We start from the raw sequence: 25,426 nt of genomic DNA on the forward strand, positions 1-25,426 counted from the left end.
TCCTCCCTCTAATATACTCACCAAGGAACTATCTATCCACTACTTGAAGATCTCCAAGGAGGAGAAAAATCTATCACATCTCAAGGCAATCCATTCTACTTTTGAAAAGCTCTCATTATTAGGAAGCTTTTTTATTATTTTTTTCTGATATCAGCCTGAATTGACTTCTTTGCAATACATACCCATTACTCTTGATTCTGCCCTATAGGACAAAATAAAGCAAGGTTAATAATGTCTAGCAATTACTGAGGCGGAATTTGAACATAGGTCTTCCCAATTAAGAATCCATAGAAAATAATCAAGTGTAATTTCTCCACAATGTAAAATCATGGATAAGAGGACTTTTAATATTTGAATATAGTAATGATTCTTCTAAGACACCTGAAAAGTCTATTTCTAGGAATTCAGCCATGGATACAAAAAAAGCAGGATAAGGTTGGGCCAGGGAGGACTTCCCTTGGACCATAGCCAAATAAATAGGGGAAAGATTCACAATATGCCACCTTCTTATTTTAACTAATTATTATTGCTAGTTGTTTCTACTTGTAGACAGAATACAAGAACTGTCAGTACCTTGGAACAGAGGCAAGCAATTCTGACCTAATTATGATTCTGATTATAGAAATTATAGTCAGAGGAGAAATAGAGAAATTTGAGGGTGTGGGGGAGGTAGAAGAAATGGAAATGAGAACCTTTTCCAATTAAGACCCCTAGACTTTAAATATAGTATACAATGATTTTGGCCAGCATCATTATTCTCCTAACTTGTTTTGTTTCGTGACTACTTACATAGATGAGCCAGAAACTGGTCCACTTTAATTATGGCCATAGATTTAGGTTTGCAAGGAATTTTAGAGGTCTGAAGGTAATAATAATAATGATAATTAATATTTATATGGTGCTTTAGTATTTACAGAACACTTTGTATTCAACACCCTGTCCTCATTTTCAAGATAAGAAAACTGAGGTCAGGAAGCTAAGTGATTTGCCCAGTGTCACAGAGCCAGCAAATGTTTGAGTCTTCCTGACTCCAGGGCCAATGTTCAATAGGGACTATCTCATGCTTCCTTAATTGTTTCAAAATCTATGTCTTGAACTTCAGTTAAACCACCCTACTCTGCCCAGGAATCTCAAGAGGATAGACTTTTCAACTGAAAATTCTTATTGGTCCACAACCATTATGTTAGCAATAGCTCGCTTTCTTTACCATTAAGTGAGTCTGAGTTTGTGATCCAGAGTGACAACTTTAAAAGTTACCAAAAATCTGTTGGAAATTACTGAAAGTTTACATCATTTCCTAATTTTCAGTTTCTTAAGTTTGTTGGGTTTTCAAAGCCCAACTTAAGACAACTGGAAAAGTTCTTTTCTCATTGCATTACAGGATGTCCTCTCCCCACCCCCATTTCCTTTCTTTTCCAGAATTCTTTTTTTTTTTTTTTTGGCCAAATATATGCTCTTCAGTGTACAAGACAGTAGAGACTCTGGAACCATCCCATGTCCTTTTGCACTGCACTCTGACTGTTGGCACTCCCATTTTTAAAACAAGGCTCTCATCACCTATTGCTCCTTTGTAATTTTGGCCAAGTCCTTGTTTTCATGGGAAAAATCCCACTGTTTTGAAAATTAAGTCAGCTAGGTGATGCAGTGGATAGAGCACTGAGTAGAGAATCAAAAAGACTCTAGTTCAAATCCAGCTTCAGACATTCACTAGACATGTGATCCTAGGCAAATCATTTAACCTCTCTCTGTTTTAATTTCCTCAATTGTAAAATCGGATGATAATAGCATATGTTTTCCAGGTTATTGTGAACATCAAATAAAATCACATTTGTATAGTGCTTAGAGTCAAAAAAGACTCTAGGTCAAATCTAGCTTCAGACACTCACTACATATGTGATCCTGAGCAAATCACTTTACCTCTCTCTGCCTTAATATCCTCAACTGTAAAATGGGGTGATAATAGCATACACTTTCCAAGTTATTGTGAGCATCAAATAAGATCACATTTATACAGCACTTAGCACAGTGCCTGACCATAGAGTCAAAAAAGACCCTAGTTCAAATCCAGCTTCAGATACTTACTAGATATGTGATCCTGGGCAAATCACTTAACCTCTCTCTGCCTTAACTGTAAAATGTGAATAATAATAGCATATGCCTTGCAGGTTATAGTGAACATCAAATAAAATCATATTTACACAGCATAGTGCCTGACATATAGTAGATGCTTAATAAATGCTTGCCCCCTTCTCCCTTTTCCTTTTGTAAGGGGAATAATCATCCATTTACTTATCAATTTTGTTAGCCCAATTTTGGATTTCAAAGGACAAAGACAGAACTCTTCAAACAAATGAACTAACTATGGGGCTTACATATATTATATAAATAGATATGAATTCAAATATTAGCTTTACAACTATTTGTATGAACTCAACCAGGTCATTTCAACCATTTAAATCGAGCCAAATAATTTCAGCAATTTGAGCCTCAATTTTCTCTTCTATAAAATGAGAGTTGGATTAAATGACATCTATGATTTCTTCCAGCCTAAAATCAATGATTCTCTCAATCGAAGCCATTGGTAATACACAGGAAAAGTATGTTAGGAGATATGAGCTAGAACCCTTTAGGAATGTGTGGTTTTTTTTAAGGCATTTTACCTCAATTACTTTCCAATACATCAATCCTCAGTAATCTGGCTGAGGATGAACATAGACTTGGCAAAAAAAAAAAAAAATTAATGTCAGTGTTCAGGGGCTATATCTCAATCTATCACTCACCTTAACCCATTTAGTGTATTTCACTGATTCCCTCTAAAAAATTGGAGCCTATTTGGACAATATTGCAACCTCTACTCATTTTTCCTAACCACAGGAATTTGTCTTTCCTAACCATGGGAGCCCCTCCATATAATCAATATAATGAACATTACTGGGCAAAAATTAAAAAGAGAGGAAAATCATTCCTTGAAAACACAATTTCATATCGCTTAAAAGAAACTCTTATTAGAGAAGAGGCAAGGAAAGCAATTTGAAAACAAGGTTCATTTTAATTCTGACCTAACTTTTTACTTAGCTTGTCTTCAAAATTCAAACTATGACTTTTACTATTTAAGATATGATGGTTTGTTTAAAGAAATCTTCTTCCTGTCTATCTCTTCCTCATTCCCTTTATTGTCTGGTAAAAATGCTTAAGAAATCAACAATGAGACTAGCAAAAATACTTTTACATAAACAAAGATTTTAGAATTATTTTAAAAATATACATTTGTAAAGCAGTTACTTTTTTAAAAAGCACTAAAAATTTAAAATATCCAAGATATTTTAGCTCCTTACTAAAGATATCTTTTCCTGAGGCAAACCCATTTTTAAACTGAAAACTAATGAAAGTATATTATCCTTGAAATCCTCAGTCATCTTGAATTAGGCAAATTTTTTTTCTTTCCTTTTCATCCAAATTTACCCCTAGTAAACATCTTTAAAAATCATAAGAAGAAGACAGGAGAGCCTTATAAAACATGGGATATTTGTAAATCTAGACTAGGGAAATATCACAAAACATGGGATTCCAGATGTTTACTTATAAACCAGCCTGGTTAGAGTAGAAAAGAGAGAGAGAGAGAGAGAGAGAGAGAGAGAGAGAGAGAGAGAGAGAGAGAGAGAGAGAGAGAGAGAACAATAAAGACAATTCATTTTTTAAATGTCAAAGATAACCTTAAGGCATCATTTGATGGTAGGGATCATTTGTGTTCAATTAAGAAATAGAAAAATACAATTTTTAAAAAGCAGAATGAAGAAGATCCATTACAATAGTAACTTTTGGCTTTGGGGTTTCCTTGATCTTGAATCTTCAAAATTGGATGGGAAATCCCTGCACAAATGATTCCCAGGAGACTTCAGTTACCGACTGCTTGTAAAAAAGTATATGTTGGCAAAAAAAAGGAGTCCCCAGAAGGAACACAAATCCTAAAGGAAAAGTGAACTTTAGGGAGCTTTTTCATCCATTCAAATTCAATTTTTCTCTTTTTAGATAAGACCAAATCAAGTCATTCCATATTAACCAATTTTTTTTTTCAGTTCTGAAACACAAAGGTTATATTTGGGATGGGAAGTCTTCAGTCATCTTAAAAGTTCCCTTATAATTTAAGAATTGTTAGGGATCTAGCAGAAAACATTTTCCTTCCCTGGCTACTAAAATAAGCCATAAGTCCTTCAAATAAAGGCCAAACAATTTGTTGGAAATGTAGGCAGTTTACAGTCACATCAGAGACAGGGTCACGATAATTCCACTGATTCTGCCAGTCTGCATTTGTCTTTACCAGGGGCAATGTCTCTGTCTGGTTCCAAAGGAACTAGTGTCAAAGGAAAATATTAGCATAGCACTAAAGTCCTATCAGTGCTATCCAGTCGGGGTCTTTGTACACATAGGATTTCAAAGGAAGACTTTGGCCACAAGTACATGTAAACATCAACTATCAGCAAGAAACTGGCAAGAGAAGGACTGGTTTCCTTTCATTGGTCAGTCATAATCATTTTGTTTAACATTCTTCTGGCAGACTGAAAAGGGACCAGTATACTTAGCTGGTACTCCAGGATGGCTTACTCATGGAGGCTTCCTATTTTTTCATGTTGAACCCATTAACCAAAGGTGGTCCTGGCACCTGGTTGCCAAATGCTATATTGAGGAAGACTTGGTCCATAAACAACTTTGCTTCACTCATAGGATTCTTGGGGTTACTTTGTTTTTTTCAAAGCAAGGTGGTCCTATCTTTTAACTTTGAAAAGAGAACATGTTAACTATCAAGTGTAGTCTAGACAACCTCCAAGGATGCATTCCAGTTGGGAGAGACAATGTCAAAAGTTAAAATTACACAGAACTTCTGTGCCTCCTTTGTTAAACCATTTCTAGTATCCAGCTATTCCAGTTATTCCCAAAAAATGACTTTTTCATTCCTTTTTAACTTATTTGTCTTTGTCTGAGATGATTTTTTAAAATCGTTGAAATTTTTTTTAGTTTAGTTTTGTTTTTAATTGTGATAGAAAGAATTAGAGAGACTGGGAAAATCCATAAAATTGGAATATTCAGTTCTCTACTAAGAGTTAAGCGTATTTTGGCTATATATCTTACAAATTAGTAAGATAAGAAAAGTCATTTTCATGTAATTCTGTGAACCAGAATGTTGGGATTTCAGAACTAGAAGGAACTTCGGTATTCTTCAATCCAATCTACATCTAATTATTTAAAATTCCTTCTATCACATACCCAACAAGTAATCACTCTTCCAAAGACTCTGCCAACAGCTACTTGCAGCTGAAGCAGGAACTGTGGAACACCTTTAGCTTGGTAAGACATTAAAGACCTCAAGGTTCTCTGCTGTATCCTGGGCCATTGCCAGTGGTCCTAACTTTTTCTTTGCCACTGATTTTGATGACTCTGGAAGAGAAAGTGAAGCTGGTGACTTTGCTTTACTCTGCCTCATTTAAATCTAGTTCATACACAAGTTAAGACATCATCCAGTGATATTTTTGGTCCTCTTTAAAAATGAAGGACAATGATAATTAGTATTTCCAAATATGAACATTAAAATAGTAAATGACATTATAAAAATGGCCCCAAGGTCTAAAAGTGATATCTATGCCCTCTGATCAATAAATGATATTTCAACTGCTGAAAAGGACAAATCAATATTCTCACTGATGTTGATACTCCCTTCAATACGTCTATTCCCACCTGTCCTGTGTGAAGATCATTTGTATCTTTGTGTAATTCCCTCCAGGGGGCTCATCCAAAATATAATTTCTTTACATCCTGAGGTGAGTAGTAAAGCACATGGGACATCCATAAGTTATTTAGCTTCCATACCTACTTTGCCATCAAAACTAACTTTCTTTTCTGATCGTTCTTGTCTTTCATGACATCTTTTACATTGTCTTTCCTTCATAATTTCTTGTTTGTGTGTTGCTGTCTGTTCATATCCACTTTTTGGGTGACCCAGAACTTCAATTATTTAGAAATGGCAGTCTTCCATGATTCATGGACATATAACATCCTAAGAATAATATAAAACACTAATCACTCACATTTTTATAATTCTTCACTATCTGCCCAGAACTTTCTTAATAATTCTTAGAAGTACCATTGCCCCATTTTACAGATGAGTAATTTGAGAGCATCAGTGGCTTGCATATGTTTACACAGTTGGTCTGTGTTGGGAAATTCTGCCTCTAGATCACACTCAAATGTATTCAAAATAATTTTATTATTAAATATATTTTTATTTTATTTCAATTCTTTGGACTCAGGTCCATTCAAATAGGATTTATGGAGCATAAGTACCAGATTAACCAAAATGCCCCATTATATTATAATTCCATGCCCATTCTGGACAGAAAGGTGGCCCAGTGGATAGAGTACTAATCCTAGAGTGAGAAAATCCATTTTCCTATGATCGAATCTGGCATCAAACACTTACTAGCTATGTGACCCTGAGTAAGTCATTTAACCCTGCTTGCCCAAATTTCCTCACCTATAAAATGAACTGCAAAAAGAAATGACAAAATATTCTGCTATTTGCACCAAGACAACCTTAAACAGGGTCACATAGACATAAATAAAATTATAAAACAACTGAGAAGCAACATGTTATTCCTAATAACAAAGACTTCTCAAAACTAGTCTGAGTTTGATACCATGAAGAATGGAAGTTTTCAGGTTTTATTTTATAGAATAATAGTTCATTATTATAGCTTTTTATTGATTTTTATTTGTTTTTATATCACCTATATTTCCCAAAGTCCCCTTCCCTTGTGAGGTTAGACCATTCTTAATTTGTTTTTTCCTTGTCTCATTGTTGAAAGACCTGAGCTGATTGCATAGTTACTCTGGCAAATTCATTACTCTTACCATATGTCAGAAATGAATCTACAGCCACCCTAAATTGTCTACTTTTCAAAAGAAAAAAAAAACCACTTTATTTGGAATACTAAGATAACCCTGAGAAGACATTTATCAGATCCCTACACTTACATATAAGTAGGTCTAAACTTCATTTTTTTATAAAAGAAAAATGAATAGAGTCAAATTATAGATGGACTGTTTAGACTACCAAAGAAAAATTCTACTCAAGCATTTTAGTTATTCATTTGCATATAATTAATGCAGTAGATCTAAATAATTCATATCTATTCACTAAAGCAAGTCTAGTGAGACCTCGCTTTGATAGCCCCATAGTTCAAGCTATTAGATGAATATACTTGAATTTAATCAACTTCATTTAACAAAGAAACATAAAGCAGAGTTTTCAGGAGTTCAGATGGAGCTTCATCCTCAAATTATTTCAAATTATAAGATTTTGCTGCATTAGTATTTTTATTTTAAAAGAGTAGGGAAGACAGAATTCATCCCACAAGGAAGGTTAGCCCAGTGAAATAAAATAGAAATAAAATAGAAATAAGATAGATAGATGGGGGCCATTGACATTAAACAGAAAAGGCAAGGCACCATTGCTGTTATAGACTTTTGGAATGGCTCCTTAACAACTTAGCCAACTTGAAGATAAACAATAAAATATCAGAGGAGATTTAGAGGCAATCAGGTGGGACTTTTGTATTAAAAAAAAAAAAAAAAGATAGTAGTGATCGGGAATCCTGGGGAATATTTCTCCCTATGTGTGTTTTTCCCATGTTTTCTTCCGAAATTCTTCTCTTTCTGGAATGGAGATCAATAAGTGTATTTCATGGTATGGGACAGATCTTGCTAAATTATCTTGAGTCAAGGGTTAGAGCCCAGAAACAGCAAAGTAGAAAACAGTTTAAGATGAATCTCTTCTTTGAAGGTTGGAACTCTCCGCATTCTTAGAAGAATGTTGGTAGACATTAGTATGTGACATAGGAAAGCAATGAAATAAGGTAACAATAAAAGAGAAATCTCTAAATATATTTGGCATTTCCAAGTCATCTTCAGCAAAGGAGGGAAGAATAAGACAAGTGAAATCACATCCTTTCCTATTAGGAGAGGTAACCATCCTCCTCTTCTCTAGGCAGCATGGAACCAATTAGCCATAGTTTCCATGTCTAATGATGCACAGTTTTTATAAGAAGAATAACTATGAGAAACACTCTTTGGAAACATTCTTATTTCCAGGAGCACCATTTTGCAAAAGTGTGACCTGATCATTTGCTATACTACATACTCCCTAATTCTACTAATGGCATTGGAGGAGATTGGGAAGGAGAATGGTTTGTGTTTATGGATGTGAGTAAGGTATTGGGGATATAGATAGACTGGAATTTTCTGCCACATTCATGAGATATATAGACTAATCAAAGAAAAAGTTCTGAGGAACATTATTGTGGAAAAAAGGGGTCTATATTTTGGGATCTGTTCCTCCTACTCTGTTTGGTTATACATGAAACTGTTGGATGAAGAGTGAGGATGACTTCAACTTGTAACCCTGGACAAGTCATTGGACTCTAAACCTCAGTTTCTCCATCTGTCATGTGAAGGGAATGAACTGGATGCTTTCAAAAATCCCTGGCAGCTCAAAGTCACTGTTTTTAAGCCCATGGCTCGGACCCCATCGATGTTTTTAAAACTTTTGAATGAGGTTAGACATCCATGTGTATTTGCCTCTTATTATCATGGCTCTGAGTGTTAGGCAATTCCTGGAACCAGCCCCAGGGCACGGAAAACTGGCTGTACATTTTAGACAGAGAAATCTTTCACTTTATAATGTTTCCTTCTCTCCATATGGAGTTGCTTTGCTAAGTATAACTACCCACTTACTCTTGCTCAAATTTCATAACCATATTAACCCTTCATTTACATTCAATGTCAATACTGGGTGAGGAGCATGGAAAGTAACCAAATTTTTCACATATTTCATAAAACTAACCTACTTTCTCTACTGATTTTTAACATACACAATTATCTGTAATGTGGGCAATTTGCATGATTATACATTTAAAAGACTAAAAGTATTTATCTCTTTTAAAGTAATAATTTGACAGCTAAGTGACAAAGCATTAGGCTTAAAATCAGGAAAATCAAATGGCTTTAGACACTCACTAGCTATGGGACCCTGGGCAAGTCCATTTACCACAACTGGCCTCAGTTTCCTCAATGTAAATGGTGATAATAGCATTTACTTCCCAGAATTGTTGTGAGGATAAAATGGGATCTTTTAAAAATGCTTCTCATTAGAGTGTAGCACATAGTAGGAACTTAGTAAATCTCATTGCTTTTTCCCTTACCCCCACTAAAGCACTCCTACCTTCTAATGCTTTTTTTTCTAAGAAGCAAGTATACTTAGTAGTATACAAAAATAAGTGATATCCTGCTTTAGAACCAGAAAACCTATGTTCAAGTGATTCTGTTGTTGCTAATCATCTGTGTGGAAGCAAGTCACATTCTCATTCAACTTCATTTTCCCCATCTGTAAAATGGATGTAATATAGTCCTATATCACAAGGTTGTTGAGAAGTTTAGATGAGATATTAAATGTAAATAACTCAGAAGAATTTAAATTATAATATAAATGTAACTTGAAGCTATTATTCTGCCAACATAAATAGGATCTTCTCGATGGAATCACTGGAAGGTCTTTCACAGCTGGAACTAGAGGGTACATGTGTAAATCACGCTGCATTTCCCACCATCACATTGAGTTGTCTGAATATTAGTTTTTAAAAAAAAGCAAGAGAGAGGTAGAAAACTATAAATGAAAAAAGCTCAGGATATCTATAGAATAAAAAGAAAATCTGATTAACTCTCCAGATGAGAGGTTGTGAAACAGAATCCCATTTGCATTCCTTATTTCTTATCCTGTATCTGTGTGACAGATCAATACCAATTGAATATTTGGAGCAGAGGAGAAATTTCCTAGCATCTAACTACCTCTATGGGAGATATCACTGTGAGTTTAAATAGTAGGGGAAAATTCCACGGGGGAAATAGACTAGAACTAGTCAATGAAGTATGGAAAGCATTTCAGACTAGAAATCAGGGAATTGGGCTCCATTTTGGCTCTATCACCACAGAAGTGTTCTTGGGAGAACAATAATAAGAGCTAGAGTTTCTATAGCTCTATAGGACTTCCATAATACTTCCCTCACAACTTAGTAATGGATGGAGGGATAGATAGATAAATAAATAGATAGATAGATAGATAGATGAATGGATGGATATAAAATAAAGATGTAATTATCCCCATTTACTTATCTAGGGCCATAATATAGATTAGGCTTGGGAATCAAATTTCTGTCTTCTGATGCTAAGACCAACACTGTTTTGAGATGATTGGGCTAGTAGTATCTGAGAGTTTTTTTTTAAATCTGTGAGCCAGATTTTCTTTATTTGTGAAATGACTAATCAAACTAGTAAAATTCTCTATATATTCTAAAAATGTATGATTCTGTGAATGGGTAGTGTTGGATTAAGAGATAAGAAGTAGGTATGACTTCAGTGAGGGAGAGCTCACAGTGAAGTTCAAAAAAGAATAATGTCACAAAAGTGGAAATGACTAAGGCTTATTGAGGAAATAAAGGTGCCCATCTAATGTAGAAAGTTCATGGTAGGGGGTTAGGAGGAGATAAGTAAGGTGGAGGCAAATTGAGTGAGTCTGATGCTCTACTTTAGAAAATACCAATATTCTGCTCTCCATCAAATCCCTTAGTTCTTTATATCAGGAGCACTTAATTAAAATTTAATAAAAAAATTATTTTTATATATCATACATCACTATTTAGGCTGGTATAGATTATGAACTCCTCAGAATAATGTTTTTAAATGCATAAAACAAAATACATTTATATTCCAAAAGAAAGCAACTATAGTTCTCAAAAAAAATTAACCAAGTTCATACACTCCAAGTTGAGAACCTCTGATTTAATACATCCTAAAATTAGATGAACAATAAGAGAAACTACTTAAGAATCAGGAATGAATTAGTTGACTCCTATTGTCTGTTTGTGTGTTTAGTGATGATGGTTTCTAGGAAACTTGTCTTCAAGGTATCTTGAAGATCTCCCTACCCTGCTTCCTCCTCCACCTACATTCAGAACTCAAATGTGATATTTCTCCAGATTTTTATTGGTGCAAAATGTATCTGGCATGCAAGTCTGCCTTTCTCTTAAGGGGCACAAGTTTAAGTAGTGAATTTTCAGACTGGCCTTTCATGGGAAAACTATGTGAAACCAGGGCTGTTGTCCCTGTTTCCCTCTAAGGAAAGCCATCATTCTGGTCCATTGCCCATTGACAGTTAGCACTCATCCATTAGAAATATCCATCTTTGTGTTGCCCTGAATATTTACAAAAGGAAACACTTAAGTTTATTTCAAGTAACAGGGCTGGCTTTGAGAAACTCAGGACCCGGGTGAGAGTCACCAATTTGTGCTCTGTACCCTTCAAACCGAATCTCCCAATGCCCCCCTTCCCGTCAGATAGATGATTTCGCCATCTTTGGCCCCAGCTGGCCCGCTGTCATAAGTCAAAGCTAAAGACCGTGAGAAGATCTAAAATCAGAGGGAGTTTCTCTCACCCTCCCCAGGCTGACATAGCCAGCTGGGCCACTGTTAAAGAATGGCATCTTGATAGCCTGCCTGTTGGAAGACTTGGATTGGTCCAAGAACGGCCAAGCTTATGTATCCTGGGATAAATTACAAAGAGACCCTTCCCCTGAAGCAGCTTCCACCCAGAGATTTTCTGGAGGAAGACCCCTTTCCTTTCTTTTTAAGAGGACTTGATTCCCTTATCATCACCATAGTCCCAAGACTGTATCTTCTCCCCTTTGTGATATGCTTTGTTCTGTAAGCTCTCAGAAGCATTACAGTTTGGAAAGTGAGAACAATGAGTCTTAGCAATGTTTCTCATTTTAAATCAGTTTAACTGGACCTTATCATCCATTATTATGATTTGCAAGTCTCCTAATTAGCATAGATGAAATCAGGAAACATTAGAGCAAGTTTATGATGTATTATGGAATTGTTGCTTGGAAAAAACAAAACAAAAATAAATGTTTTCCTTTTTTTTTTTTTTTAATCCATGATAGACTACAGTAAAAGTAAATTCAATTGTCACCACCCAACAAACCACCCATGCTCTAAGTAACTGAGTTCTAATAATCTAAGGGAGGGTGCTATTCTACTGATTGAATTAATGAATGAATGGAAATCATTTCTTTATCACTTTTATATCAAGCACTGCAATCATTGCTGAAGATACAAAGAGAAAATTATGACAATTCCTGCTCTAAGATCTCAATCGGCTTTATCACAAATTTAATTTATCCTATAGCATGTAGGGCTATGAGAACTTTGCTCTTTTTTTCCTGAGGGTGAAGGTAGGATGGAGTACAGGAAACTTGAGAGCATGAGGAACTGGTTCATATAAGCATTGAGTAGCCAGAATGCATAGTGAAGGCACTAGTACCTGGGTATCCAGGTGAGCAGGGGAATATTGGGGAGGACAGTGTAAGTTACTAGAAAACAAAGCCTGTTTTTGTTTTGTCTTTTTCATGTTTGCTGAATTAAATAGATTCAAGGAGAGAAAATCATTTAGGAGAAAGGAGAAACAAAAAGGAAAGGTAAATTAAGTAGAAAGAAGACAAAGATCACAATCTTGGCGAAGGAGATTCATTTCTACTCTACCACACTGTGAATCTAACTGGTACTTAGGCACCAACTTAAAATCTTTTTTAAAAAGCACTTAAGTAAACAAAAACCATAAATAACTTTTACTTTCTTTGTATCTGAACAAAAATATTTTGCTAAAAATTAATCTATGGAAAGTTCATACACTGATAAAAATTAATGGAAAAAAGTAATGGAAATAAAAATATAGAAGAAAACAAAAGAAAGACATTACTTTATCCCATGCCACGTCTATGTCCCACTCTGTAGAATTGCTTTCCAGAACTCTCCATAGGCCAGGGCTCAAAGGTCAATGACTATTTCTAAGCATAGCATGGGAAATTAAAGCAGTCAAACAGGGACATAAGGAATGTTACAACTATGGGGCTATCCATCACTCTTCGTATTTCCACAGATTATAGTTCTGGTCCTTGTCAACACTTGGACCCTGAAGGTTAAGGAAATCTCAGTCTCTGGACAAGGTCTATGTGCCTTCAAACTTCCTAGCAGTCAGTTCTACAGAAGAAAGAACCACAACTCAGAAATGGGATGTAGCTCAATTTTCTGGTGGTCAACCAAGAGAACCTTGATTCTTTTCAATTTTTACCCATTGCTCCTAGTTTTTCCCTCTGGGAACCAAGTGAAACAGTTGGAGATTTCTCTTCTCTAAGTAAGATTAAATATTCCTCAGAATCAGAAAAAGAAAAGGAGGAGGAGAAAGAATAGAATGAGTAAGAAGCATGGATGATAATACCTTCTACTGATCTGGTGCTCCAAAGCTTACAGAGCAATACACTTATAACAGACTTGTGGAATTGGTTATATAAGTATTATTACTATTAGGATTATTTAAATAAGTAAATCTGGTTAGGTACTGTAATTTCACCAATTTATGAAATGCTCAGTGTGTAAATTGTCTTCATCCTTGATAGCTGGTACCTTTGTAACTTATCATCCTAGAGTATAACCAGAGACCTTGATATGTTAAATGAATTTCCCATCATCACAAAGCTACTTGACTCCCAAACCAATCCTCTCTCCAACAGAACATATTGCATCTCCCCAAGAATTATTATAATCTCTGTTTTTCAATTTGCTGATCTACCTACTCCCCCTACCCCACACAGACTTTTTGATAAACAGATCTGATTTCTTTGCCCTTTTAGAACTGTCCTTGATAATCATTTATCACTCATTCCACACAAATAGGTATGGTAGGGACTGAGAGAAGGGGGCATATGTTGACGTTATTTGGCTTTCTTGATCCTAAATTTCCCAGGGTAGGCTCAGACCTGCCTAGCACTTTTGGAATTCTTGACATAACTGTGTTTTATCAGATGCATTAACATACAGTAAATAGAAGATAAAGACTATTTTGCATTTTGTTGTGGCTGTCCCCCATCACAGGCAAAAGCTCCACAGCAGACATTGTCTTCCTTCCAAGTTATCCCTTTAATCTTTCCTTTTAAGTTATTTTATTCTTGGCTCCTGTGAAAAAGTATAAATTCTTTTGATAGACAGTCCCCATTTAATAACCTATATGATTTTAAACATTGTTTCTGGGTGAGTTTTCCCCCAATAAACAAAATCATCATTTTTCTGAGTTCCTTCTCACAACACTATGGTTTGTCCAAAGCTTGCATTATGCTGATTTCTGAATAATGGCAGGGAAAAAGCAAATGAGAATTTATTATGTTCTGCCTTTTGCCAGTGGCCTGGCTGCAACTATAACCAGATTGCCAAAGTGTATTTCTTCCCTGGTAGGGACACTTATTTTTTTCCTTCCTTTAGGGGCTTCTGTCACTATGGAAACCATCCACAAAAAAATATAACAGAGAAATGTGTCAAGACTGAATTTTCTATCTTCTCAACATACATTTGAATCAATGATCTCTTTTCTCTTTGCTGTCTTTTCTTTTCCTTTTTTGCTTCTTACTCGTTTTATTCTTTCTCCTCCTCCTTTTCTTTTTCTTATTCTGAGGAATATTTAATCTTACTTAGAGAAGAGAAATCTCCAACTGTTTTACTTGGTTCCCAGAGGGGAAAACTAGGAGCAATGGGTAAAAATCGAAAAGAATCAAATTTTGGTTTAATACCAGGGAGGAAAACAACTTTCTAATAATTAGAGTGATTTCAAAGTAAAATGGGCTTCCTGGGGAATCATGAGTATTCCTTTACTGGGTGTCTTTGAACAAAGGCTAGATAAGTAATTGAATATATTACAATAAGGTTATTTGGTTTGGGTTTTGATCCTATTCCAACTCTGAATTCTCATGAGTCTATGGGGTATATATATCTATATATTGACCCCTTCACATGCTGTGCACCATGCTCCATAACGGGAGGTCCTTGCTCTCAATTAGTTGATAGTCTAAATAGAGAGATAAGACTCACATGAGTGGAAGAAAAAATAAGGATAAAATAATTTAAATTATAATGTAAACAAGTAGTAAAATAGGAGTTCAAAGAGAACCTCTTCTCAGGATCTCCAAACTGAACAAATATACTGAAATCTAGCTCTAGTATGAGAATAGGACAAAGCCCTTCCTTCTGTGGCATCTGTGGCTGTTAAGGTGGCTCATTGGATAGAGTATCAGGCCTAAAGTCAGGAAGATTCATCTTCCTCAGTTCAAATCTGGCCTTAGACACTTATTAGCTATGTGCTTATGGGGAAAATTGCTTAACTGTGTTTGCTTCAGTGCCTCATCTGAAAGAAAAGGAGGAAGGAAAGAAGAGAGGGAGGAAGGGAGGGAAAAAGGAAGAAAAAAGAGCTAGAAAAGAAAATGGCAAATGACTTTAGTATCTTCAACAAGAAAACTCCAAAAAATAGTGTTTCAGAGAGTCAGACACAACTGAAATGACTGAACAGAAAAAATCAGAGGCATTCCTCCAATACTTTAGTGAATAAATGTGCATTTTCTCTTCACAATGTGCATCCTCTCTCCATAACTCTCCCCATCTCTCACTATCTTTCTATTTTGCTAATTAGGAGGTCTAGTATATTACAAAAGGAAGAGAGTTGAAATCGGAGTCAAAGGACTGCCCAAATTCCCTTTCTGCCATTACTATAAGGTGACTTTGAGCAATTCATGTAAACTTAGGGTTTCATTTTCCTCATCTATAAAATTAAGGAGTTAGATTAAAAAACTGTAGAGTTCCTTCCAGCTCTAAGTCAATGATCCTTCCATAAATTCTCCTTAGAAATTTTCTTATGGAATAATGGCATTAGAATTTACCTCTAGTTCCATTTTTATATGTAATAATGCAAAACATATACATATTCAAGGGGAAAAGATATATCATTTTAGAAACATATAATGTGACCAGAATAGCAATCTTCCTTACTCTGGGAAGGGCTTTCCAGTTGACTATCTATAAAAATCTCAAGCCAGGAAGAGCTTATTAAGAGTCTAATTGAATATGTAAGTGGTAAAACAAATTGTTGAATGTTTGATTATGGGAACCTAAATTATTGTCTAATAATCTACTTTCTTTGTATGACATAAGAGAATCCCAAAAGTCTAGTTAAATGATGCTATGCATTAGATGGACCTGGCTTGTCTTGCAGTTCCATAATAACATACCATCCTCTGGAAAGATAAGGCTGCTACTAAGCATGTGAATAAGTTTCTTTTCCTTTTAATTTGGCTACTCATTCATTTTCCCTCCAGTCTTCCAACTCACTGGTAGGTGAGACTTTCCAGGAATCATGACTGAAAATGAAAGGAGTGTTGAGGTTAGGGTCAAGGACAATCAAATCCCAATTTTGCCACTCAAATATTTGATTTATAGTCAGAGGACTTGTCATTATCCAAATCTGCCACTACTGGATAGGTGACCACTTCAACTCCCTGGGCCTCCATTTCCTACAAAATGAAAGGAGTTGGGTGATTTGACTCCTAAGATCTCCAACTCTAAATCTATGAACCTATGATCCTATCCAAGAAGGTAATGGTCTATATTGGTAATTGGCTGAGAATCAGGAGAGTGATTTCTGTTCCCACCTCATGAAAACTTCATAAACAAGTCACTTCATTTCTTTGAGCCTCAGTTTTCCCATTTGTAAAATGATAGAATTGTAGTCGATATCTTCTGGAGACATTCCAAGATTTAAAATTCTATAATGTTTTAAATATGTTTTACTTTTTGTTGTTGTTGCGTTTTTTTTTTTTTTGTTTGTTTGTTTGTTTTGTTTTGTTGTTGAGGAAATTGGATTAAATGACTAGCCCAGGATCATACAGCTAGGAAGTGTTAAGTGTCTGAAGTCAAATTTGAACTCAGGTCCTCCTTTTTTCTGGGCTAGTGCTCTATTCACTGCACTACCTAGCTGCCCTTTGTTTGTTTGTTTTAAAAACAGAAATCATTTTAATCACTAATTGTAAAGGGCCCATATTATCTCCATTGGTAAAATTTAAGCATTCTCATCCAAAGAATAGAAATTATCCATTTTCTAGAGTAGCAAATTCTACCCACTGACTTCATCAGACACCAAATCTTTGCCTTGAAAGTTGATAAAGATCTATTTTATAATGCTTTTCAATTCCAGCATCAGTTTGGTTCTAAACATGTTTAAGTCTGATCAAGTTTTTCTCCAAATACATATTATACTGCTCTTTCCTCCCTAGAGCTTACTATCCACATTGAAGAGACAACTATAATAGAAGTACATAAAGGATCTCAACAGAACACACCATGTTGACCACGTCCAGCTAGAAATTATCATTTGGAGTTTTAGGTCTAGAAAAACAGCATTTTTCAGGATAATTTTCCCAAGTTCCTCTTTGAGAAGGAAGCATGTTGAGAATGTATGGGTAGACATCAGGGAACTATTTGTGCATTTTTTACAGATTGGGTTCAATACACATTATGTACTGTGGCTAGTTGTCTCTTTGCCCTATAACAAATACAGAATATCTTCCCTTCATCAGAAATGGAGGCCCACTTGGATCTAGCCTCCACACATTAAACATTTCAGCAAAAATATTTAAGTTCTATTTCAGACCATAAACATGTGGTGGAATAAACATCTGTTTGTGTTTGCCACTCTGATTTAATCATGCTCTGTCCATAAATCACAGATAGATGAAGCAGAGAGCCTAAGCCCAAAGATTCCATTGCAGTGAGGGGAGGGAGGGATAGAAGGAGATGGGAAATGGGACAGGGGTTTAATTCACTTCTGAGCATTTGAAATGTTGCCTTGGTGATTCACAACAACAGCAGAGGCCCTGGGAATTAGCACCCCCATATTTCATCCTGAAGAACCCCACCCTTTCAGATTTACATCCCGGAGAGCTACTTCCCTAGCTGCCCTTCATGTAGCCTTGGTAAACAATAAGTGATGGCTTATTCATCTCAAGCCCTCTGTACTCTACACAATTCCTTGGCCCTCTAGCCAAGTTTTTTTTTTTTTTCTTTTGAGGTCAAGCATCCCAGTCCAAGATGTTTTGAAGGAAAACACCCTTTTTTTTTGTCTCTTTTTTCCAGATGTCCCTAGGCCAACAGCAATCAGCCAGAGGTGTGCCTTGTTTGAGATGCAAAGGGACGTGTGCGGGCTTCGAGCCACATCCTTGGAGGTAATGGAGCGGCTGTAGGAAAGGCCCCTGCCTTCCCTGATTTCCTAACTGTCCTCTTTAATAATGTTGGTCATCCCTCTATGCCAGGCCTACTTAGCTTACATGCCACACTAAGTAGAAACAGTTCAAAATGGCCTGTACTGAGTCCAAAGTGAATGCACTTCTTACTTTTCTGAAATTTATCTTATTCAGCATGAGGCCTTGTCAATTTGAAAAACAAAAAAGAAGAAAGAAATATTTGGCAAATGAGAGGAAGCACAAAGCCTGAGATTAACTCTTTATAAACCTTTTAAAGGCTTCATATGCCTAGTTCTATTTGATTCAATTCAGTTCAACAGATATTTCTTAATTGATTATTTACATAGTTGGCAGCATATTAGATGCTAAAGAAAGAAAGGAGGAAAGGAAGGAGGTAAGGAAGAAGGAAAGGAAGGAAGAAACAAAGAAAGAAATAAGGAAGGAAGGAAGGAAGGAAAGAAGGAAGGAAGGAAGGAAGAAGGAAGGAAGGAAGAAGGAAGGAAGGAAGGAAGGAAAAGAAAGAAAGAAGGAAGGAAAGAAAGGAAGGAAAGAAAGGAAGGAAAGAAAGAAGGAAGGAAGGAAGGAAGGAAGGAAGGAAGGAAGGAAGGAAGAAGAAGGAAGGAAGGAAAGAAGAAAGGAAGGAAGGAAGGAAGAAAGAAAGGAAGGAAGGAAGGAAGGAAGGAAGGAAGGAAGGAAGGAAAAGAAAGAAAGGAAGGAAGGAAAGAAAGGAAGGAAAGAAAGGAAGGAAGGAAGGAAGGAAAAGGAAGAAAGGAAAGAAGGAAAAGAAAGAAAGGAAGGAAGGAAGGAAGGAAGGAAGGAAGGAAGGAAGGAAGGAAGGAAGGAAGGAAGGAAGGAAGGAAGGAAGGAAGGAAGGAAGGAAGGAAGGAAGGAAGGAAGGAAGGAAGGAAGGAAGGAAGGAAGGAAGAAAAAAGAGAGAAAGAGAGAGAGAGAGCACGAGCACGCGAGAGAGCAAGAGGGAGGGAGGGAGGAAATTAGTTAAGAATTTCACAAGAAACTTATATTGTAATAGAAATGTGGGGAGAGGGGAGAGAAGGAGATAATGTATAGGCTGATAAACATGTGCAAAATTTATACAGAGCAAATACAAAAGAATTTTAGTGGGGGAGAATAACTAGGTCAGTCAGGAAGGACCTGCTCTGCTCTTCATTAAACAGCTTCCTAGTTTGTTTAGCACTAGCCCTGTCTCTATCCCTTCCCCTACTTTTCCTTACAGCCAGAATCATACATAACTATGATTTATATTATCTTGGTCAAGAGTATGGCAGAGGAGGTCACCTGGAATGAACCAACCAGGCAGAAGAAGCATGCCCTTGGAAACTGTAAAGTTTCTATAATGTGGAAAAATTAGCTACAGCTGTAAGGTCGGGGAGAGCAGAGGAGAGGAGGAAGCGTGTTCCACATCAGGGCCCCATAAATGTCAGGGCTCTAACACAAAGGCTCTACTGCCCCATTGTACCGTGATTATGGCCATTCATTCTTGGAAGCAGTCACTCAGCTAGTAAGCAAGCGCTAATTAACTGCTTAAATACGCCAGGCTGTGTGTAAAGTTAGGGATATAAAGAAAGTAAAAACGAATTTCACCCATTTCAAATGCGGAGACAAAATACAAATATCTATGGACCCATATGTCATATACAGTGTCAATGGGATGTGATCTTGGAGAGAACAGCGTGGAAAAAAAAAAGTGAATATTCCAGGTTGTTCTAGATTCAATTTAATTCAACAAGAGTTTATTGAGTTCCTCTTAGTATTCTAGAAAAGAAGAAAATGAAATGGTCTTTACTCTCTCAGATCTTAGGCTCCAGTGGAGGAACTTGTGTGTGTGTGTGTGTGTGTGTGTGTGTGTGTGTGTGTGTGTGTGTGTGTACACACACACAGAATAAATACAAAGGTTTTGATGGGGAAAGAATACTAGTGAAGAGAGGAATAGAGAAAACTTATAGAAACTAGCTTCTGACCTCTCTTTGGTCGGAAGTGAGCAGTTGGAAGAGGTGGAGGTAAAGGAGAACATTCCAGGGATGGGCATTTAAAGCCTGGGCAAAAGCACCCAGGCTAAAAAAAGACCTGAGGCTCTTAAAACGCATTCAGTCCATAACAGACTCTACTTGTAATCACCAAGGCAAAAGAGGAGATCAGGAAGGATTTTCCCTTCCCTTTTCTATCCCAATCCATGTTGGCTGCCCTTCTGATGACATGTTTTTCTCTTCAAAGTTTCCCAGAATATTTATTTGAACCTAGATAGAAATGCCAAGAACAGGGGGGCACTGGTATATAATGGGATGTTTTTTATCCCTCTGCCTAAGGCCGGTCGTTCTTTACTGACACTGATGCAAAATGCGGGCTATGTTGTTAATCAGGGAATATGTGTGAAGTAAGCACATTAGACAAGGGGTTCTCCAGAGCATATAAAAATAATTGTGATACATGATATGTACACGCCTCTACTAAAGTCCATCCCTGGTGCCTCATGGCCTAGAAATGACCCTAGATTCTTGAAGGCCAAAGAACAAAATCCCTGCTGGAGGGTCTTAGTTAGAGAGCTTTTTAGCATAGACCTGGGGGTTTGATTGGATTCAAAAACATTTATTAAATACTTATTATGAGCCAGGAATGAACATATGTTGACTGTTTGAGAACCAATCCAGCTAAATTAGGAAAAGCTATAAAGCAGATGGTTGATTTTTTCTTTTGTCTTTTTTTGGGGGGGGGGGTTAATGGGGGATTTTGTTTGTATGGTTGTTGTTTTGTGGGTAAGGTGATAATCACAACAAATTAATGAAACCACCTACAAGAATCATATCATGGAGGATCTCTGTATCCAGATTTATGGAATTAATTATAATTTCACAGTGCCTTTCAAACACTTTCAGAAATATATAATCTTACCTCAGTTTATGCTTGAAACATTTGTGAAGTATTCAAGAGAGATGACATTATGTTCACTCTATTCATGAGGATACCACCTGAAATTTCACCCATATTATATCACAAATACAGAAAATAAAAGTCAAGTTGGCCATAAAAAAAGAATTTATTCTATCTAATCTTGAAAATACCTCTTTTTCCATACTTTTCTATTTCTATTAAGACTACCACCATCCACCTTGTCACTCAAGCATCCTTTACTCTTCCTTCTACCTTACCCTCCATCATCAATCAATTGCCAAATATTGTAAAAAAAAATTCTACTTCTGCAACATCTTTGCCATTCATCCTCTTCTTTCCATTCACATGGCCCTTATATCTCACTGGAACGTTGCAGTAGCTTCCTGAATTGTCTCCATTTATAATCTTTTCATTTTCAAATGCATTCTTCTTATAAACTTCCAAGGTAAAATACTGATTTATTTCATTTACAACGAGCTCACATAAAGAGAAGGAATGGAATAAATGTAGAATACAATCTCATTTTATACTTAAAACTATCTTACAAGGCAGATGCTATTACTATTCTTATTTTATAGTTGAAGAAACTAAAAGAAACATAGATTTTCCCTTGGGTGGGTAAGTCAGTTAATCTGTTTCCCTTAGTTTTTTCAACTTTAAAATAAGGATAATAATAGCATCTACCCCGCAACGTTGTCTTGTGATTTATGCAGGATCATACACTATGTAAGGCTGTATTTGAACTTGGATTTTCTTGATTCTAGGCACGGTGATCAATTCACAGAGCTATCAGATGCCTTTGTGATTTAAAGTCAGGGGTGACCTATGTTTGGCCCAAAATGGCATTTTACTTCACTGAAATCCCATTCTGAAGTCCTATATTGCCATGGAGTTGATACTGAGTACTCAAAGCATATTTAAGTAGAGGATAATTCTATTGGATCCTACCAAAGTGTACAGGGTTCAAGCCTGTTGATGGGCTTTCATTCAAGGACTACCCTCACTTTGGAAAGGCTCACCTCTTGAAGATTAGGTTTGTGCAGTTTTTAGAGATAACACTAACAAAGTGAGCATATCTCCTGAAGTTTGAAGGAATTCAAACACAAGAAAGGTATAACAGAATAAAGAGCTGTGCTCAAAGTGAGAAAAGCCTTGGATTTAAGTCCCACATTGTAACACATGCTGGTTGTGTGATCCTGGGCAAGTTCTTTGAGCTTTAATGTCCCAGAAACTCCCTAAAAATAGAAATTGCAGAAAAAATATTAGATTTGCATTGGAAGAAAGAATTCCTGCACTGGGACTTTTTTTTAAAAAGCTTTAACCCTACCAAGAAACCTCTTGATATGTTAATAAATACTACTATGACTAATGATGATGATAACTTCTGATTATATGTGGAATTTTAAAATTTATAGACCCTTTTATATACATAATTTCATTTGAGCCTCACAATAGCCCAACAAGATTAAATGATTTGTCTATACGGCCAGTAAGAGTAAGAGGCAGGATTTGAACCATGTCTTCCTGACAACTATATTCTGATATTTTGCCTCTGGAGAAAGGGCAAGAAAGGCAATGAAGGTAGACAAGAAGACTATCGTTTGGGAATTGAAGCAGCCCAAAACAAGATGACAAAGAATTGTACTGGCCTAGAGCTACCACAAATTTCTTAGTCTCTGAATGGAACTTTCAGTCGAGCTAATTTGCTATAAAGGTTAATTCCCAGTTAACAGGGAAATATGATTCCAGAGTACAGTGTTGAGGGATTTCTTTAGTGCAAATACCATTCACAGTATGTATGTCTAAAGGGGTTGGGTTTTCTGAACATGTGGAGAATTTCTGATTTCATTTAATTTTAGCCTTCATTTAAAAGCAATCTAGCTTTAGCATTCTACATACCTAGAACTTTCTTACATGTCACTGAAGGGAGAAAAATCCCAGGTGGTAAAGGGGGAAAGAAATTGGAGAACAGAAACACACACATACATAGTACGAGGATCATGTGGCAATTGTTTATTTTTAAGTGTTTTTTTTAAGACTATGGGGTTAAGTGACTTGTCTAGGGTCCATATAGTGTCTGCTTTTTATCTTAAAAATGTTCATTTCTCTTAAGGCCTACTTGTGGTAGACTCCTAACAACCTCCAACTCTAGAAGCAATTCTGAACCAGAAAATTCTCTGCAACAATTTCATATTTATCTAAATTTTTAGCAACCTGTCTTGAATATGATTCAATTTCTCTATATTCCTTTTCTGGAAGAAATTATTTTCAACCTATATTTGATAATAATGAATAGAGTTTCTTACCTCAGCTAACTATGGTGCTGTATATTTTATAGTGATGTCTTTGGATTGATGCTTAATTGACATTAAGTAAGGCAGAGTTTCACAAAGTCATCAGCTTCACTCTCTTCTAAAGCCATCATTTTCCAAAGACATGACAGAGTCAAGATGACTGGTGATGGCTCAAGATGCAGGGGATGACCTTGGTGTCTTTGAAGTCAAATCAAGTTCTAGGCACTCTACAAATGAAGAGTTTTAGCTGGCCGTTGGGACAAATTTTTCTCATCAGCCTATTCCATCAGGAGAATCCTCCACATACTTGAGGTAGACACCCCCTAACTCACCATAGGGTTTGAGACCCTTTCATTATCCCCAACCTGGTTTGGCCCATTTGTTGAAATGGTTTACTGGGATGCGGCCACTATGCTTGCTAACAGCTACTTGGAGCCACAGGTAAGGGTTAGGTGGATCAGGTGGACACCGAAGGTGGAAAGCAGCCCTATAAAGAGCTGGGCAGCCTTCATCCCAGAGGTACGAGCCTTCCCTGAACACACCTGTCACCTCTCTATGTATTTACTATATTTTTAAAAGAAATTCTAGCCTGTCAACCCCTTGATACCTACAGCGAATGCAAGAATGATAGAGAGGGGGAAAATTAGATTACCTTCTACTCCAAATCTTTCATTTTGTAAAGGGGGAAAGTGACACAAAAAGAGGTAAAGTGACTTGCTGAAATTCACAGGACTAATAACTGACAGACTTAAAACTAGCGCCCAAGTATTCTGACTTCCAACCTACATTCCTTCATATAACGTTATGCTCCCTACAAGAGATATTTTTAATTCATTATGTACAAGACCCTATGCTAAGCAATAGGAAAACAAAGATAGAAATAAAATATAATTTGCACTCAAGGAATTCATAGTCAACTGGGATAAGAATGTGTATATGAAAAGCCCTTTAAAATACACATGCAGCAAATAAACAGTAATTTTCAGGAGATAAGACTAATAACCAATATTCAGGAAAGATCTCACGTCAAAGGCAATGCTTAAAACTAAGTCTTGAAGGAAGCCAAGATCCAGGGGTGTGGGAGTGTATCCCAGGCATGAAACACAACCTAGAAAAGGAAGTAGAAGTAGGAGATGTTATTATGTACATTGAACTGAAAAGAGGCCAGTTTAATCATAATGCAGAATTATTGGAGGATAATATAAAATTATTCTGGGAAGATCAGCTTCAGTCAGTTTGTGAAAAACTTTACATGCTAAAGGATTTTATATTTTATCCCAAAGATAATAAGGGGGCTAGGGAAATGACATGTGCAAATCTGTATTGTAGGGAATGTCCATTTCAGAGTTCTACAGAGGATAATTTGGAGGAAGGGGACATTGAAGGCAGAGTGACTTTTGCAATAGTCTAATGCTTCTAATTTTACAGATGAGGGAACTGAGAACCAAAGAGTCTAAGTCCAGCACAGAATCCAATTTTTTTCTGTTTCATTTTTCTTTCTACTATTCCAAATTTCCTCCAAATCCCTTTGGTATACCCAAAGCTTTTCCTAGAATTATGAGACAATATGCTATGAAATATAATTGCTAAGCTCAATTCCCATTCTCATCATTTCCTAATAGATTTATACAAATTAAAATTCATGGGATGTTAGTCTAACACATCCTTGGGCATCCTTACAACTTGAAACTTTTATAACCTAAAACATCATTTACTGATCTTCTTGAGGAGACTCAGAGAAAAAGAAGAAGAGATTAAAGGGCAGCCCTAGATGGGGAGTCAGGAGACTAAGCTCCTCATTTTGGTTCTGCCCAACTGGGCTGCCTTGAGAGATTCGATTGTTTCCTCTGAGCCTCATCTTCTACATGCTCTTCAAGGACTTTCCCAATGCCTAAAAATTCTATAACTAGATATAAACTAGGTAAAGCCAAGCTGGCTTTTCATTCATGTAAATGAGGCAGCAGAACTAGAGTGTGGGAACAAAGTATCTTCCCTTTTAAGAAACTAC

The 25,426-nt window shown here is 36.3% G+C and overlaps 1 protein-coding gene across 2 annotated transcripts in view; it reads left to right on the plus strand.

Annotated features, from left to right (window-relative positions):
* LMCD1 (LIM and cysteine rich domains 1) overlaps positions 1-25,426 on the plus strand; it is a 72,867-nt gene that overhangs the window by 15,030 nt on the left and 32,411 nt on the right. Inside the window, exon 2 of one of the 2 annotated variants that reach the window (XM_051981360.1) lies at positions 18,111-18,199. The exons of the other annotated variant lie outside the window; for it this stretch is intronic. Coding sequence (XP_051837320.1) covers positions 18,111-18,199 — 89 coding nt within the window. The remainder of the gene's footprint in view (positions 1-18,110; positions 18,200-25,426) is intronic. 2 annotated transcript variants of the gene reach the window in all.

This window comes from Antechinus flavipes, chromosome 1, assembly GCF_016432865.1.
Source record: "Antechinus flavipes isolate AdamAnt ecotype Samford, QLD, Australia chromosome 1, AdamAnt_v2, whole genome shotgun sequence".
Taxonomy (NCBI): Eukaryota; Metazoa; Chordata; class Mammalia; order Dasyuromorphia; family Dasyuridae; genus Antechinus; species Antechinus flavipes.